Source organism: Phragmites australis, chromosome 8 (genome assembly GCF_958298935.1).
Source record: "Phragmites australis chromosome 8, lpPhrAust1.1, whole genome shotgun sequence".
NCBI lineage: Eukaryota > Viridiplantae > Streptophyta > Magnoliopsida > Poales > Poaceae > Phragmites > Phragmites australis.
The window spans coordinates 21,936,001-21,954,014 of NC_084928.1; the positions used below are offsets into that span (position 1 = coordinate 21,936,001).

The 18,014-nt window shown below is 46.7% G+C and overlaps 1 protein-coding gene across 19 annotated transcripts; it reads left to right on the forward strand.

Annotated features, from left to right (window-relative positions):
• Positions 1-10,552: 10,552 nt before the first annotated feature.
• Positions 10,553-17,257, forward strand: LOC133926785 (pentatricopeptide repeat-containing protein At1g43980, mitochondrial). Of its 19 annotated transcripts, none has more exons than XM_062372882.1 (6): positions 10,553-12,810; positions 13,161-13,487; positions 14,124-14,212; positions 15,984-16,025; positions 16,400-16,468; positions 17,058-17,257. In XM_062372882.1, the coding sequence occupies exon 1, from the start codon at positions 10,662-10,664 to the stop codon at positions 12,618-12,620; it is 1,959 nt and encodes a 652-aa protein (XP_062228866.1). In that variant the 5' UTR covers positions 10,553-10,661; the 3' UTR covers positions 12,621-12,810; positions 13,161-13,487; positions 14,124-14,212; positions 15,984-16,025; positions 16,400-16,468; positions 17,058-17,257. The 19 variants fall into 19 exon arrangements, with proteins under 19 accessions (XP_062228866.1, XP_062228853.1, XP_062228857.1 ...); XM_062372869.1 differs by lacking the exon at positions 17,058-17,257 and adding an exon at positions 16,555-16,661 and having other exon boundaries at positions 14,124-14,273; positions 15,984-16,314; XM_062372873.1 differs by lacking the exon at positions 17,058-17,257 and adding an exon at positions 16,141-16,314 and having other exon boundaries at positions 14,124-14,273; positions 16,400-16,661.
• Positions 17,258-18,014: the final 757 nt, after the last annotated feature.

The window sequence follows — 18,014 nt, forward strand, 5'->3', positions numbered from 1 at the left end:
TGCTTGCCTAAACTCAAGGTCACCTAAAAATGTTTCCCGGAGGGTAGGCTTTGCCCTGGTAGGAAGTGGAGCCCACACACCGTGGGCGTAGCATGCCTAGGTCACCTGGGGGTAAGACTGCCCATGTTTCTTGGAAGGTATTGTATAGCCTCGATAGTGTGTGGACGCCGCATATCAGGGGACTGCCCTGATGTGAGGATGCGGTGCTCTGAGGAATGCTGTCGCAAGGAATCCTCTCTGCACGACATGTTATGCCTAGGTCACCTGCAAGGCAGATTATGCCTAGGGTGCCCTGGAAGGAATTGCATAGCTTCGGTCATATAAATGTCACGCGCCATGGCACATCCTTGGTGGACAGTGTTGCGGTACACCCCAGGTATTTTCTTGGGAGCATGACAAGCCTACACACCGTGGGCGTAGCATGCCTAGGTCACCTGGAAGGCAAGACTGCCTACGTTTCCTGGAAGGTATTGTGTAGCTCCAATAATGTGTAGGACCTTCGGCATTAATACATGCCAAGGAGTTTTACCAAACCTCTGGTAAAAATTGAGAGTCTTACCAAAACCTCTGACAAAAACGGGGAGTCTTACCAAAACCTCCGACAAAAACAAAGAGTCTTACCAAAACCTCCGATAAAAATGGAGAGTCTTACCAAAACCTCCGACAAAAATGGAGAGTCTTACCAAACCTCCGGCAAAAACGGAGAGTCTTACCAAACCTTCGGCAAAAACAGAGAGTCTTACCAAAACCTCCGGCAAAAATGAGAGTCTTACAAAAACCTCCGACAAAAATGAAAAACCTTACAAAACCCTCTGGTAAAAACAGAGAGCTTTACGAAACCTCCGGCAAAAACGGAGAACTTTACCAAACCTCCAGTAAAAATGGAGAACTTTACCAAACCTCCGGTAAAAATGGAGAACTTTACCAAAACCTCCGGTAAAAATGGAGAACTTTACCAAACCCCCGGTAAAAACGGTGAACTCTACCAAAAACCTCCGGTAAAAATGGAGAACTTTACCAAACCTCCAATAAAAATGGAGAGCTTTTCCAAACCTCCGGTAAAGAGCACTGCACACATATCAAAGAGGTATAAAGATCCCCCTCCCTATAGGGGAAGGTATGATCACGTGACTCAAACACGTATGGTAAAAGGTAACAACATTACCCTACCATCTCCTTTGAAAATACCTTTTACATGTTATTTTATGAGAGTTATACTACAATTAATAAAAGCCCGCGCCTCATGGCACAGGAAACATAGTGGAACCCCTGACTATCCAATGCAGAGACCGCAAAGCCGGGCAGCGGCTAAGGGCCAAGGGGGTCAAGGACTGCCTCTTCCACCTGGCCTTCGGCTTCGCCTCCGATGCGCCATTGCCAGGCTCTGGACGGAATACCTCCAGAGTCGAGCAGCGGCTAAGGGCCGAGGGGGACGTGGACCACCTCCTCCACCTGGCCTTCGGCTTCACCTCCTACGCAGTGTCGCCAGGCTCCAAACGGAATACCTCTGGAGCCGAGCAGCAGCTAAGGGCCGAGGGGGTCGCGGACCGCCTCTTCCGCCTGGCCTTCGGCTTTGCCTCCAACGCGCCGTCGCCAGGCTCCAAACGGAATACCTCCGGAGCCGAGCAGCGGCTAAGGGCTAAGTGGGTCGTGGACCGCCTCTTCCACCTGGCCTTCGGCATCGCCTTAGATGCGCCATCGCCAGGCTCCGGACGGAATACCTCTGGAGCTGGGTAGCGCTAAGGGCCGAGGGGGTCATGGACCGCCTCTTCTTCCTGGCCGTCGGCTTCGCCTCCGACGCACCATCGCCAAGCTCCGGACGGAATACCTCCAGAGCCAGGCAGTAGCTAAGGGCTGAGGGGGTCGCGGATCAACTCCTCCGCCTGGCCCTCGACTTCGCCTCTGACACATCATCGCCAGGCTCTGGATGGAATACCTTCAGAGCCGGGCAGCGGCTAAGGGCCGAGGGGGTCGCGGACTGCCTCATCTGCCTTGCCCTTAGCTTTGCCTCCGACGCGCCGTCGCCAGGCTCTGGACGGAATACCTTCAGAACCGGGCAGTGGCTAAGGGCCGAGGGGGTCGCTGACTGCCTCTTTCGCCTAACCTTCGGCTTCGCCTCCGACGCGCCGTCGCCAGGCTCTGGACGGAATACCTCTAGAGCCGGGCAATGCCTAAGGGCCGAGGGGGTCGCGGATCGCCTCCTCTGCCTGGCCCTCGGCTTCGCCTCCGATGCACTGTCGCCAGGCTCTAGACGGAATACCTTCAGAGCCAGGCAACAGCTAAGGGCCGAGGGGGTCGCGGACCGCCTCCTCTGCCTGGCCCTTAGCTTTGCCTCTGACGCGCCATCGCCAGGCTCTAGACGGAATACCTCCAGAGCTGGGCAGCGGCTAAGGACCGAGGAGGGTCGCAGACCACCTCTATTGCCTAACATTCTGCTGCGTTTCTGACACATCATCGCGGTTAACCCGAACCGTCGCTAAAGAACCCGAAGGGTCAAGGACCACCTCCGGAGTTCATCTCCAAAGGTTCCAGAGGGACTTCGCTGAGTTGGAAATCTAGAACAAATTAGGAAGGAGGCCCTACCAGCCCCAGGCCCGAGGAGTACGTAGTAAGCAGGGACGACGAGGTCGCCACTACTCCACCCGGTTCTCGTTAGTTACCCTACGTATCCATCGATCGTCAGAAAAAAGTAGCCATCGCCTTCGAAAGGGACGAAGAAGTACGGAAGGAGACACGACCGTTCTCGAATATCCACGTTATATTATTAAAGAACCAGTACATCCTGGGGATACAAACTAAAACAACCATACAGAAATTGCCACGAAGAAGATAGATCCCTACGGAGCAAAACAAGGCGAGAAAGAGTACAAGGTGACTAAGTTTAGCCATGACATGGATATATCACGGTGTCACCAAGTACATCATCCTGGTGACCACCTTCACCTCCTACGGGTCTTGGCAGGGGCCACGCATGAGATGGCATATGCACCTCATCTGCGGCCTGTCGTTGCAGAAGCTGATACAGTAGCAGGCTCCCGAGCTGTCGGAGGACGCTGAGGAGTCCGAGGAGGTCACCGGCAAGGCCTTCTCCCTCGCCTTCCCAGCCTCCTCCTACTTCACCGTCGGGCCCACAGACGCCAGCTCACTCTCCCTTCGTAGGAGACCCCAGTCGATCTCCTCGTCGTCATCGGAGATATTGATGATCTTGACAGGCATGCCCTCCTCGGCCAAAGGTCGGGCTGGAGCGGCGGACAACTACTTCCCCTGCAAAGGTTGAAGCAGTTTCTCCTCCGGTGCCTCTGTCGACTACCGAAACAACTCGGCTCCCGAAGGAGCCATCGAGATCATCGATGTCTCCAAGGAGGATGAGGGAGGAAGACGATGCCATACTCAAGTCAAGGTTAACTACTTGCTCATGGGGCAGTGGAGACTCCAACTGGGTAACCTCGGCTTTATACCCGGGCCACACAGCCACGTAGGTCCGGAAGACAAAGCGGGATGAATGTCGCGGTGTCCTCCCATTAAACACTGGGGAGGGGGCCCTGGCCATACCGGGTTTCCCTCCAACATGTGGCAGCACTCCACGACGAATACCTCATTTTCTCACACGGACGTCCCGTCATATTAACAACCCAAACCCCTTTCGGCGCGTGACAGGATTGCGGGCACAAGACCCTAACGACCCCTCGCATTATCCAGTTAGAACGTGACAGTGGCACGTCTTGTCCCGCCAGACGAACGTGTGGGATTCTCCAAACCCACACAAAACCTCTACTCTAGCGACTTCAAAGGACAGAGAATCATCGTCAAGCATCCTTGATACTACACCAGGCTGGGGTTGATTTTTCCTCTACATCCTCTCCCCCCTCCGAAATATCAAGGCCCGAGAATGAGGGGGTACTGTTGGGGGGGGGAAATAAACCAACCTAAGGATAACGGTTGAACATCACCATTCAGGTCCCTCCGGAGCCTTGATCTCTGAACCCTCTTTTAAAAGCTCGATCTCCGATATCATCAGATTCTTTCACGGTACCCCTTCGCACCTACGAAGCCTTCCCTTGGCTCCGCCGGCTCAACCTCCCGAAGCCTTCCAAAACACGACCTCCCGAAGCCTCGGTCCTTCGAAGCTTCGGCCTCTCGAAGCCCCGGCCCTCCGGGGTCCCGCTTCCCAAAGTCTTCACCTCCCTGTTCTATGCCTCCCGAGGCCCCCGCCTCAAGTTAACTGGGCAACCTTCCCGAAGGCAGCGGGGTGAGTCAGTAGGCCTTGGAAAAGATCTACCGAAAGGAAAGTGCCGGTCGTGCTTTGCTTGCAAGGAAGTGACCGACATTAAAGGCCTAGGCTAATGGACGTCACTCTGACACACCGGCGTGATGAGGGCTATCCTGACACCCCTGACAGTGCGGTGTCGGACCGCAATTAGCGACCGGCTCGCCCCCTTCAGGGGGCGTGCACCACGATAATTACCACGGTGGATATTTATCTCCCGATAGGATAGAAGGTAGTTATCCGGGATAAGACTCAGTAATTTGACCGGATCTCGGATATTTGTACATTATGATAACTTGTATACCAAGCTACGCATGGCCCTATAAATAGGAGGCCATGGTCCTCTGGGCAAAGGCTGGGCACAGCTGGAAAGAACACGCAAGATGGTGAACGTTGTGGTACTCCCCCCAGAGTGATGCATTTTTCTATCATCAATATATTCATTGTGTTCCTTCCTCTCAAACTTTGTCTCCAAGCTTGAGTCTTCTCCTTAGAAGAAACTCTCATCGTACTTGCTAGGGCAAGATGAACTCTTGCTCCAACACTTGTCATATTGTCTAGTTGTGCATATGTTTTACTCTCATCATATATATGCACACATACAGGGAGAGTTTAGATCATATTATGTAAGTTTCTTAAATTGTGATCCATTGCTCATTATCTTAAATTGGTATCCACATAATTCTTTAAATTGCATTCCTACAAGTGGTACCATCTTTTATCGGATCATGATTCATGAAGCTCTCTCCCATGTGCTCTAACATTTTCCCTTGAGTTCAACATGTGTTTTTAGCTTTTTTGATATTGTTGACAAAGGGGGATAATTTTGATGACCAAAGCAAAATGCAAGAGTGATAAGCAAGATGCAAGATGCTCGGGTTGACAAAGGAGGAGAATTTAGTTGATAAAGGAGAAGAAGAAGAAACTTTTGCATTGGTCGATAAAGGGAGATAGTGGCAATGGAGAAAGAGGGAGAACTATCTCCATAGTAGCCACAACAAAAAGGGGGACATAATGTTGGTAAGAACATGGTTGCCCTTACAATTGGTATCATAGTTTTTTCTTACCATGCATCCAAGCAAAGAGGTAATGCATTGTGCTCTTGAAATTTTGATATCATTTCCTTTACAGTTGTTATCTTTTACCATTTGCCTCTTGCTTTGGTTGTGTTGTCATCAATCACCAAAAAGGGGGAGATTATAGCAAACATGGCCCTCTTAGGGTATGTACATGATTTTGGTGATTAATGACAACATAGTCAATGAGACTAATATGTTTGTCAAGTATATGCTTTAGTAGGTCTCATAGATGTAACAAAAGAGAAGTCACTAAAGCCAGAACAAAGAGAGGAATGAATTGAACTTGTTTCATGAATTTTTGATATGATCAAATAGGATGGATTTCTGTACAATCATGTAGACCACTTCACAAGCTTTCCATAGAGCCCAAGATCATCAAAATCGGAGTTCGGAGCGAAAGTTATGCCCAAAATACATAATACTATTCTGCTGAAATTTGCCTTACCGAATGATCCGGTGTATACACCGGATAGTCCGGTGCTCACAGAGAAAAATGGTCTGGTGTTAAAAAAAATTGCACCAAAGTCTATATGCCTCACCAGATGATCTGGTGTTCACAAAAATGATCTCACGGACTATTTTCCAGAGAGGTTACAAAATGGCTCGGTTGATATCGTATGCACACCGGATGTTTCGGTGTTCACAATGAAAAATATTCCGGTGTTCACAAAAATGGCAGTGGAGTTCCAATGGCTCATTTTTATAGAGTACACATCGAATAGTCCGGTGCTTATAATGTTGCACTCGCCGGACCATTCGGGGAGTACAAAAAGAATGTGACTTTTGGAGCAATGACTAGTTCACGGAGGTGAGCCTATTTATACCCCTCTACTCAGTCATTTGAAGGTGCTGGAGTTCAAAGAAACCCTTATACACCTAAGAAGACATCCAAGACACCCAAGCCATCCAAAAGCATAGTGTTCATTCAAGGTGATTAAGAACACTATTAGTGAGTGATTAGTGCTTATAGGCCTAGAGAGAAGAGTTGCTAGGTGCTGCAACCTGGAGTGTGGATTAAGGAGTGATCCAAAAGTGTACCAAGAGGTATACCAGTGCCTTAGAGTTTTTTTGACTCTTCGGTAACTTGTTGACTCTCTGACTTGGTGTGGAGCGGCAAGAGGATTGTGCGGGGAAACAGAGGCCCTTGTCTTTGTGATAAAACTCTGAAGTGAAGACGACGTACAAGTGACCGGAAGAGAGGTTAGTGGTGAGACCTCGCTTTGGTGGCTTGGTGGCTCATCGTGCTTGATGTCTTGTCTTGGTGACTTGGTATCTCAAGAGCCGTGACTGGAAGAGACTTGGCGACTGGTAGCATATCCTTTGTGGAGCTCCAACGTGGACTAAGGGTGGCTTTTGTGCCACCGATACCACAGGATAAAAATCTCTCGTGCCGAGTTTGTCTCTCTACCTCATTTACATTTCCGCATTTACATTCTTGCAATTTATCTTGCAATCCTTATAAGCGGTAAAAGTAGACACACTAGATAAGCCTAGAGCACATTTAGAATTGAGATAGACTTATCTTGTGAAAGTTTTGGAGCCAATAGTTTTAAGTGTCCTAATTCACCCTCCCTCTTAGGACGTCCTCGATTCTGTTCACCTATCTCCTCACCGGTCTCACATGTGCACCTACGAAGCGGCCTGCCACACCTGTGAGCCCGTCCCGTAGCATTAATGCTACGGGATGGGGTATGGCACTTTTGTACTGACCACAATCTGTCCGTCGGGGTGGAGTGCCTAGGGAAGGAAAGGTACTTGATTGGAAAGCATTTAATAAGAATAGATTGTTTTGGTGAGTATCTGCCTGTGACTAGTGAAGGTTGGTCGTAGGATTTCCTTATGTGGTAAGGATCCTGGTCGCGAAGACACAAACTAGTCGTGCGAGCGTAGGCTGGTCGCACCGTAGGACCCTAGTCCAGGAAAAATCTTCTGCCAATTTGAATTGGCGGGTGCAAGAAAAATCCTCAAGGGACCCTGTCGGAGGATTAACTCCTGTCGCAGGGATCCCGAGAGACCCCTTTTTAAAGATTCGGCCGGGGGGATGATCCTAAATAAGTTCGTCGGAGAAATAAATGGAAGTGGAAGTAAATGCAACGGCCGGTGGTGGGGGATGATCGACCTAGTGCAAAGGGAAGTAAATGCACCGGAGTTTAGACAAGTTTGGGCCGCACGGGGGCGTAATACCCTAGTCCTATATGGATGCAATAACTTACCCTGAGGGATCCCCCTCAGGGATATATCTGGTTACAAGGATATATTGTCTAACTAAGAGCTTGAGGCTCCTTGTTCTAGCTCTGCTCAGGCTTGCTTGCAATGTTTTCGTCTGAGTGTGGCACGGTCGACTGCTTGGGCTTGTCTTTTTTCCAATTGTTCTCTCCTCCAATTTTTCCATGTCTCAATCTCTCTGTATGCCGATCCTTTTATGCACTCGCCGGCCGCGACATACCCCGAACAGGAAGGAAGGGGCACAAGTTCCAAGACGCCACGACTGAGAAAGGCGTCATTATTTCCTCTGGGCGAAGTGACAGGGGCGGTGGAAAAACGCGGCGCGCGTCCGGTCACTCGTCACTGTGGACGCCCTGGTGACGGGCGCCGTTGAGAGGGCCCATCAGACAGCCACAGAGGCACCCGGCGTGCCCGCCCTGTCTTGTTCCTCTGCCACGGCAGGGCGGCAGGAGGAACGCCTTGATCCTGGCAACGTTATCCCGAGATACACCGGATGATACGGGACGGGACCCGTGCAATTAATGGCCCCACGCCTCTCTGCCAAAGCATGGCAGGGACTGACACTGTGGCGGGAGCAGTTGGGGATGTCAGGCCGCGCACGCCCATTAAATGCGGCCTCGGACCTCTGAATGGTTGACACCTCATCGGCGGGCCCCTCGGGGGCCCTTCTGGGTCGTCGGGGCACCGAGTGCTCGGGGGTACTGTTCACCTCCCCGAGCACTCTCTCCCGAGCACTCTCGCACGAACCTTTGGGGAACCGAGTGCTCGGGGGCCGCCACGTGCAACCCCGAGCACTCTCTCCCGAGCACTTTTGCACTGACCCCTCGGGGAATCGAGTGCTCGGGGGCTGCCACGTGCCACCCCGAACACTCTCTCCCGGAACTTAGCTCTTTTGATCGTCGGGGGACTAGGGTGCTCGGGGGCGACTGGGCACCTCCCCGAGCACTTTCTTCCCGGTACTTGGACTCTGCGGGTCATCGGGGAACTGGGGTGCTCGGGGACCAGAGGCTGTGGCCCCGAGCACCTTCTCCTGGAACTTAGATTTTCCTCATCCTGTAGGAGGGATCTCGCGGGATGGTGACGCGTGGCGGACGGCTGGCCTGGCCTCGGGACTCAGGGACCCTCGGTTCCTGATACACCGACAGACCCCTTATTCTATACACCGACACTAATGATCATGGAGCAAGTAGTAGCGAGCCACTTTCTAAGTATCTACAGCTGAGATGGTATCCCTCAGGCTTATCTTACACAAAGAAGAGAAGATTACAGCGGCTACCCAAGCAAGAATTGATAGAGCAACAAACTGAAAATTTGCAGGATGACACTTTCAATAAGGTTAAACCAATACAACCCGCAAAACAAGTGTGGAGGATGCCATAGCAACTCCTATAGCAGCCCCTCACCAACAACAACATCGGTGTCAATGCAAGATGATAAGGAAAATGAAGAATTAATTTATTATGGTGATTTGTCGGTGCATGATAACGATGCTTCTCAAACCGAATGTATGAATATAATTTAGTTTTCACATTACCTTCAGAAAATCGAATGCTTGATGGGTGAAGAAGACATATGAATTGTCGATATATTAGCCACCATCATCCTAAGGGCATTCATGGCCGATGTCTTTATCATCGCCCTAAGAAAGATTACAAAGTGTTTTTTTTAAGTATGCAAGCTTTACTGAAAAACAAGAAAGCATATATTGATGACTGAAATTGACATAGTGTGAAGAATTTCGGAGCTAAAAAATTCAACAAGTCGAAACATCCGGTCTTAATATCGGAGCATCCGGTTTTGTGAGCACTAGATAGTTTGGTGTTTAGAAAATTATTCTCAATGGAGTTTATATCAAAACATCTGATTTTGGGCCGGAACTTCTGAATTAATCATTTTAGTTCAAACCGAGAACCTCATTGGGGGGGGGGGGATCAGGAACCGGAACTTCCAGTTCGAGTTGGATTCGAGATTTTAGAAAGAGATAGAGTCGGATTTGAATGGGAGGTTTTGATAGTTTTCGACTCAGGACGGGGCAAAACTATTCCTACCTATAAATATGAAGGGTCACGACCGATTGAAGATTACCAACATCCAATAGAACCAATTCAATTTACTTTTATCTCTCTTTTATCCTTTTACCCTAGTTTGCTTTTCCAACCTACTTTGCTTCTCATTCTTGATCTCTACGGCTAAGAACAAGCCACCGGCCATCTATGCTTTGACGCGGTCCCTCTCGAGCATGTGTGACGACGAAAACTCAATGGTGCGATGCTATGGCGACGGTGCTAGCCGCTAAGCACTAAGACCGAAACTTTCGATCGGGAGGTTGGAACTTCCAGTTTTTCTAGGGAAACTTCAGTTCAATTTGCACATGATGAGCTCAATGTGTTTAGCGTGATAACTTTTCAAGTCAACAAAGGATATCAGTAACGAAAATATTGTTGATATTTCGCTCTCCATGATGTTTGGGTACAATGAGTCAATGCAATCTATAGATGGACTAAAAGAACTAAGGGTGATACAATTGTAGAATGGAGAAACCATATATAGATATGGAAGTAAGTCGTAGTGATAGAGAATATGTCGTTGGACTTCTATATATTCGATGTCTTCTTCCATTACCCGCCGATCGGGTTTACATTGTCTCTCTATGGAATAATGCCTTATGCCTTTTACAAAAGTTGATCCATTTGATATCACAATTCATCTTATGGTTGACACGCGTATGTGATTAAGTTAGGTTGGCCCTATTAAACTCATTCATTACAATAGATTGCAGTGACTCGAGGTTTGTGCGCAACCCAATTATATCACTCGAGGTTCACAAATAAACACAACCTGTGCACATGACAGTTAATCTAAATGTTAATCGAGCAATAATAATTATAGGACGGAAAAAAAAGACTTTCGCTTATCTTCTCATGTCTAAATCGCACTCGTGTTCTCTCCAGATTAAATCAAAAGCGTTGAAGCAGGAAGCCTGCGGTGGAGATGGCTATAAGCTAGCTATCGGACAGGCTGATTAGGACGAACGCGCATCCCATGGCAAAAGCAGCCGAGCGGCGAGCGTCGTCGCCGCCGTGCCGCTGATGCCCTCCTCCTCGTCCGAAGCCCCACTCCTCACTCCAAGGGTCGCCGCCGCGCTCCTCGCTCGCTGCGCCTCCCGCGCCGCCGCGGCCAGCCTCCATGCCCGCCTCCTCCGCTGCTCCCGCGCCTTCTTCCGCTCCCCCTACCTCGCCAACTGCCTCGCCGCCGCCTACTCCCGCCTCGGCGCTGCCTCGTCCGCCGTTGCGCTCCTGCGTCACGCGCCCCCCACCTCCAAGCCCAACGTCTTCACCCACAACATTCTTCTGTCGGCGCTCCTCAGCTCTGGCCTCGTGGAGGACGCGCGAACGGTGTTCGACGGAATGCCCCAGAGGGATGCTGTCACCTACAACTCCATCATCACCGGCTACATCGAAGGTGCGCGTCCGGACGAGGCATTCCAGCTCGTTTACACCATGAGGGAGCATGGTGTCAGCCCCACCGGCTTCACCTTCTCCATCATTTCGTTGGCGGTTCACTCTGCCCGCCACGGCCTGCAGCTTCATGCTGCTGCTGTCCGCCACGGTCTGGCACACCGTGATGCTGTAGTCGGCAATGCGCTCATCAACATGCATCGCCGGATCGGCCTCATGAAGTATGCCGTCCGTGTCTTCGCATGCATGCAGGAACCGGATGTCACTTCATGGAACTCTGTCATGTCAGTTTACAAGGATCAATCTCTCAGCAGTATGGTTTTTGAGTGTTTACAGTCCATGAGGAGCAATGGCGTTTCAGTTGATGAGTGCAGTGTGTCCACGATTCTCAGTGTCTGCACAGACGTTGAAGACTTCGCCAAAGGTGACCAGATCTTGGCCCTTTGCCTCAAAACGAGCTTCCTTTCAAACTCCATCGTTTGCAGCACTGTTATTGACTTCCTCTGTGTGTCTGACAGACTGTCTGATGCTGTTCGGCTTTTCAGAGGAATGGCAGCATGGGACTCAGAACCTTGCAATGCACTGATATCGGGCTATGCAAGGAGTGGCCTAATGGAAGAAGCTCTCAGCCTCTTTGCAACATCTCTGCGGAATGGTGTTGTTCCAACCGAGTTCACTTTTTCCAGTGTGCTGAGATGGAGTTCATGTTTTGGTTTGATGGAGCAGGGCACTCAAATCCATTGCCTAGTTTGTAAACTTGGATTTGGGGATGACGTAATTGTTGCCACCGCCCTCACTGACATGTACTGTAAGTTGGGCTTGGTGAAGCATGCCAGGAAAATGTTCAATGCAGTTGGTGCCAAGGATTTGGTCTTATGGAACACAATGCTACTTGGCCTATTGCAAAATGGAAGAGGTAAAGAAGCTCTTGGAATATTCCGAAGGATGCTCAAGCATGGTATCCGACCTGACAGAATTACTCTTCTTGGAGCATTATCAGCCTGCAGCTTAAAAGGTCTGGTGAATGAAGGAATGGATATAATCTCCCTATTTAAAGATAAATATGATGTTATGCTTAGCCTGGAGCACCATGCTTGTGTGGTAGACATATTAAGTCGTGCAGGAATGTTCAGAAAGGCAGTAAATTATGCAGAGAACAGGTTGCATAAGTGTGGAGCTTCTGCGTTCTCTAAGATTCTTGAGGCCTGCATAATTGAAGGGAACTTTCACATGGCAGAGCTCATTGCAGAAAAGATGGTAACACTAAAATCTGTATCATCGTTGCCATACATTGTTTTGGCTCAAACATATGGTGCCAGATGTAAGTGGGAGAAAATGGCCAGAGTGTGGAGGTCAATGGAAGATCAATGCACAATTAAGGTTCAGCCATGCAGCTGGCTGTGTATTAAGAACCATATCCATGTGTTTACATCTGATCAACTATTGCATCATGGAAGAGGAGCTACATATGAGGTGTTGGATCTTCTACTTTGGGACATATTGGATCATAAATATGCTCCTAGCTATTCAGAGACCAAGAAGAGTGAAGGATTAACTTGTCTCCAGCTGTTCTTTGATTACACTCAATGAGCTACCTAACAAGTTACCTTGCCGTCAACAATATGGAAGTTCGGAGTACCAGATACTATGAACACTCAGAAAAAGGGCATTGCCTTGAAGAGCCTCCTAGCCCCCTCTGCAGTATCACCTGTTTTGTTCCTAACTTTCCTCCATCGATGATCTCACCTGGAGCCCCATTAAGACCTTTGGATATTCGTTGGTAAGCCTTGACCTTCATTTATTTTATTTTTCCCTAAGCGTGCAGCAAAAAATCTAATCGACTAATCGTGGTTCCAAATTTTTATTTTCAATTATTTTCTTCTAGCTTATCTCATTGGTTAGAATTTCCATTTCCTTGTCAATGTTCTCTTGGGTTAATTCCTCATGCCACCGCAATTCTGAAGAAACCCCTGAATGTCTCACTGACACATGGGACCAGGGTCCATTTGTCATTGACACATTTGATGGCATATGAGGGATTTGGAAAGTTTGCAGTGGCATATAAGGAATCCATGTTTGTTGCAGATATTCTGTCAACTATTCTTGATTAAATTTGCGTGTTTGGTGCAGAGACCATTGTTGTAGGTTGCAGTTGTTATGTGGCAGCCTAACTGAAGAAGTTGAACCACCACGTGAGGTTTCATGGAGATATGAACCGCAGGAAAATGAAATACAAGTGCAAGCACTGGCAATCACTTTCCTAGTATAATAGCAACCCCAGCAACCATATGCAGGACTGGCATTGTACCTCACAACAGCCAAGCTTGCATGGAAGAGGACACGAACAGCAGCCCACACCTGATCCAACCCACTGGGCCATTGAAGGTGAACAAAGTGATGAGGGAAAAGAAAGAAGTGTTGCTTGACCCATGTTGCTGGTTGGCAACTTTCCTTGAGGTATGCGTCTAAGAACTATTTGGTCATATATCTGTTGAACCTTTGTGCTGTCCGCCCTGAGGAATAATTCATATTAGATATTTGGTACCTGGTCACTTGGCTACTGTGTCATATCATGTTTAGTTTTTCGTCATTTTATTTAACCACTGACTTAGTGGTACTCAATCCAAGATGGTTTTCTTCTCCTATTGACCATCATAATATATCAGAGAATGGTAATACGGTAGCCGGTTTGGCTACTACTTCTCTGTAGGCTTTGTTTGTGATGATATTTATTCATGGTAACTTATTATTCACTGTAAGATTTAAAGTCACCTGTGTGTATGTTACGAATGTGTTGCTGTGTTTCCCCGGCTATTGGATTTCATGGCGAGTGGTGGTTTTACAAGCTGTTCTAGCATGGTATACTTTATATGTGTTGTTCTGTGAATAGTGCATGCTAGGATGGTTTATTGTGAAGGCTAAGGAGTAACAAAGAATGTGACATGTCTTAAAAAAAAACTGTCTCTTTCATATGTGGTAGAATATCATCATATGTTATTTATGCATATCTGTTCCGTTGCCCTACCTCTCTCTCTCTCTCTCTGATTTCATATGTGCTAATTTTTCTTCCTTTCTTGTTAACATGGAAATAAGCTAGGGCAACACGCACAATACAAGTTCTGCAATTACCAGTTGTTGCCGGCCAGAGCCAGCCAGATATGGAATGGTGATTAAATTCATAGGTGTTGTGGTTTTCTCTTTCCTTCTCATTTGCCTGGCATTGCTATGGACCATGCCCACCAAGTATTCACCAAAACTTCAGAGCTACAGAACTATTAGATTTGTTTATTCTATGCTCCTTTCAGAGTGACAACACAGATAATGCTAGCTAAGGACATCACAGTACTGGCTTGCAAGTCTTTTTCCTTCACATGCTTAAATATTTTGGTTAGTCTCTAATGAAAGACGCATGCTTAAGTGTATTTTATTTGTGTGCTCAATTTAGAATGTTTGATGCACAATAATTTGATAGGACTTTCCCTTCGTCTTATAATTATATGGGTGTTCAGTTCATGTTATCATGTCCAGCCCATTAGGGATGTTACTGTAGCACCACGTATACTTTATCTTTTAGTTAGTTATTTGGAAAGATTAGATAGCATTTAGAGATAAGATTAGATCAAATTTGTTAGGGGTTATTTAGAAGGTATGTTTTGATTTGTTATCAATTAGAGATACGATTTGATTTGGTTTGTTAGAACCGTGACGTACCTATATAAAAGCCAGCACATCCTTTGAATTATGCAAAAAGAAGAATTAATCTAAGTCTCCCTAATAGTCTAATCCCTTCCCCAGTAGCCAACGCCACTTGGCTATTCTCTCGGCGATGTTTACCCCCAAATGATCCTAGGATCATACCATTTGGTATCATATTTGTTAGGAATCCCTTCCCATGGCTTCTGCTGCCAATCAAACTGTGTCACCATTGGTTTCGCCATTCCCATCCCCATGGGCAACGCCGCTAAAGCCAACCATGCCGCTGCCTACCACACCATCCATCTTGGTCGCACCTCCGCTAATATCTCTGTCGCTATCCTATTAGGCGGCGGCATCAAGGTCAGCTTTGGTGCAGCTACATCACCTCATCGTTACTTGCCCTTGTCGTTGGCGCCACCGATGGTTTCACCGCCCCTAACCCTAAGGGCGATGCCACCGAGGCCATCCTTGGGACGACTGCCCCCCCCCCCCCCCCGTCGTCAATCTCGCCACTAGCGCCGACAGCGGCTTCGCTGTTGCTACCCTCATGGGAGACGGTACCAGAGCCGTGGTGCTACAACATTCTGGTACAGTAGATAGATGGATGACCACAAGCAACAGAACGAGCAAGGCACTCTGGACAACTTGGTGCTCCCACATGACGGGATGCCAACACTACAACAGTTCGTCGACATGGGGATTTTAGGGGCTATAACCATGGCCGCCACCCTATAGCTTGAGGACGAGCTACTCAAAAGGAGGGGTCAAATGTCATGTCCAGCCCATTAGGGATGTCACTGTACCACTACATTTACTTTATCGTTTAGTTAGTTATTTGGAAAGATTGATAACATTTAGAGGTAAGATTAGATCAGATTTGTTAGGGGTCATTTAGAAGGTAAGATTAGATTTGTTATCAATTAGAGATAGGATTTGATTTGGTTTATTAGAGCTGTGACCTGCCTATATAAAGGGGTAGCCGGCACATCCTTTGAATTAAGCAAAAAAAAGAATTAATCTAAGTCTCCCCACTAGTCTGATCCCTTCCCTAGTAGTTGACACCATTTGGCTATCCTCTCAGTGATGTTTATCCCCCTAATGATCCTAGTATCATAACAATGTTTGATTCAAACTGTGCCAATTTTATGTGTATTTACCTTGTATGTTGAACCTTTCTTATAACTCATTTAAGATTTGTAGAATCAGGTACCAATTTCAGGAAATTGATTCTATCTGTATCTGCCTCTTTTCCCTTAGGTCTACAGAACACTTGGACATGAATATGGACGGGCATACAAGGTAACTTGCATATTACCGTTTCAGTACCGGACCAAAATTTAATAGCTGCTCTGTTTTGTTTTAACTTTGTTCCTACAACGGCTCCAGTCCTTTATCTACTCTTTTCTGTTCCCAGCAGGCCTTGGTCTGCTACATATCACCCACAATATAGCTAGCTGTGTGATTTGATTTGATTCACTTTATCCACAATGTATCAACCATTTTGTGATTGCTTCGAAGTCCATGGTCTCCACTACTTCTGTATTGCTCTTAGGATTGTGATCGTTGCATGTCTACCCCAAAACTAAAGGTCTTACATGTTATTATGTTAGTTATGTGTTTTATCCTTTTACTCAGTTTTACTTAATAAATAGTATTTCCTTCACTGTGTGCAGGAGTTACAACACATAATACCACAACAAGCTGTAGGAATTGGATGGGACAAAAACATCCCCAGCAACATGGTAAGGCCATAAGGGTTACATACAGCTAATTTATATATTTCAATATATGCAGATCACAGTAGTTCTTTTTTTGTCTGTTCCCCCAGAAAGTTATGATGCTATAAATATAATGGCTTGACCTCTTGTAAAAAACGGTAGAGTTACTTTGTTGCGGAATCTCATCTATGGTATGTACAGTTACATTGTCTCCTTATTTCATTTTTCTATGCAAAGAGATCCTTGTGCCCACAAGGCTTGATGTACTGCGAGTGCAATGCAGTGTGAAATTATTGTTATTTTTTCCCTTTCTCAAGTTAGGCATGGTTTTGCTTGGCTTTGTTTACCTCTATTATTATTGATTATGTGAAGTTTGTTGTAATTGAACAAGTTTACAAAATGCTTGGAAGAATCAAACATAATTAGTACTCAGATGTGTAACATTGACAGGAGATGGTGAGCTTGCGTTCTTGTCTAGAGGTTGTAAATAGAACTTCTGCTAAAATTGGAATTCAAGTTTCTATAAATGTATTTATACATTCATTTGAATAACTTGACGGAACACTTCCTTGAATGCAATGTGTTGTGTTTAATAAACCCCTCTTTTACTTAGTTTGCTTCACGAAGGTGGTCGTTGCTTGAGTGCATATTGGACTACTTTGGTGTCACAAATGCACTTCATGGAAGCAATATGCTTTTATAAGGCCTGCAGAAGGGATTTAGGATATTGATATACTCTACACCATGAAAACTATTTTTTTTCCTGAGAATTTTCATGTAACGTATTGGATTTGAGGCCATATCACTGTATATATCTGCAAATTGTAACTTCACTTTATGCAATGCAGTTCTGATTTGTCATGTTTTTTTAACAACTACATCCCGAGCATGAGAGACTTTATACAATGCGGCTCTGGACTTCTGATTTGTGTTTTCGTTAGGAAACAACTACATTCCGAGCATGAGAGATTTAGCCGAATCTCCCGCAGGCCTCAACTTTCCATCTACGCAATGCCGTCGCTGCTCTCATTTCCGTTCAGTGAACCACTCTTGTTTGCGAGTTTGTAGAGAAAATCAGTTTGAATATGGAGAACAAATCACTTTGATCTGGAGAGAAAAACTAACATTATAGGAGAAAAATATCAGTACCATCTAAAGAGAAAATAATAAACATAAAAAAGTAAATCAGTACTAATTTAATACCAACGCTAATTAGTATGGATCTGAAGCAGAAATCATGTAAATTTCAAGCAAAATATCATGACATGGAGAAAGAATAGCAAAATATCATGACAATGGAGAAAGAATAAAGTTTCAAGCAACCTCAAATGTATTTGAATCCACTTTTGCTCTTGAGCTTGGACAGATGATAGAGGAAATTTCACCAAAAATATAAAAAAACGAAGCCAGCTAATGCGCGCCCCATCGGGCTAGAGGCCAAATGTGCGAGACCACTCCATTTTTTTTTACTCCTCCCCTGTTCTGTAGTTTGAAATATTGGCTACCATATATGGTCAGTACATAGATGGAAGGGGTTGGTGAAGCTGTCATGAACATGGAGATAAAAATT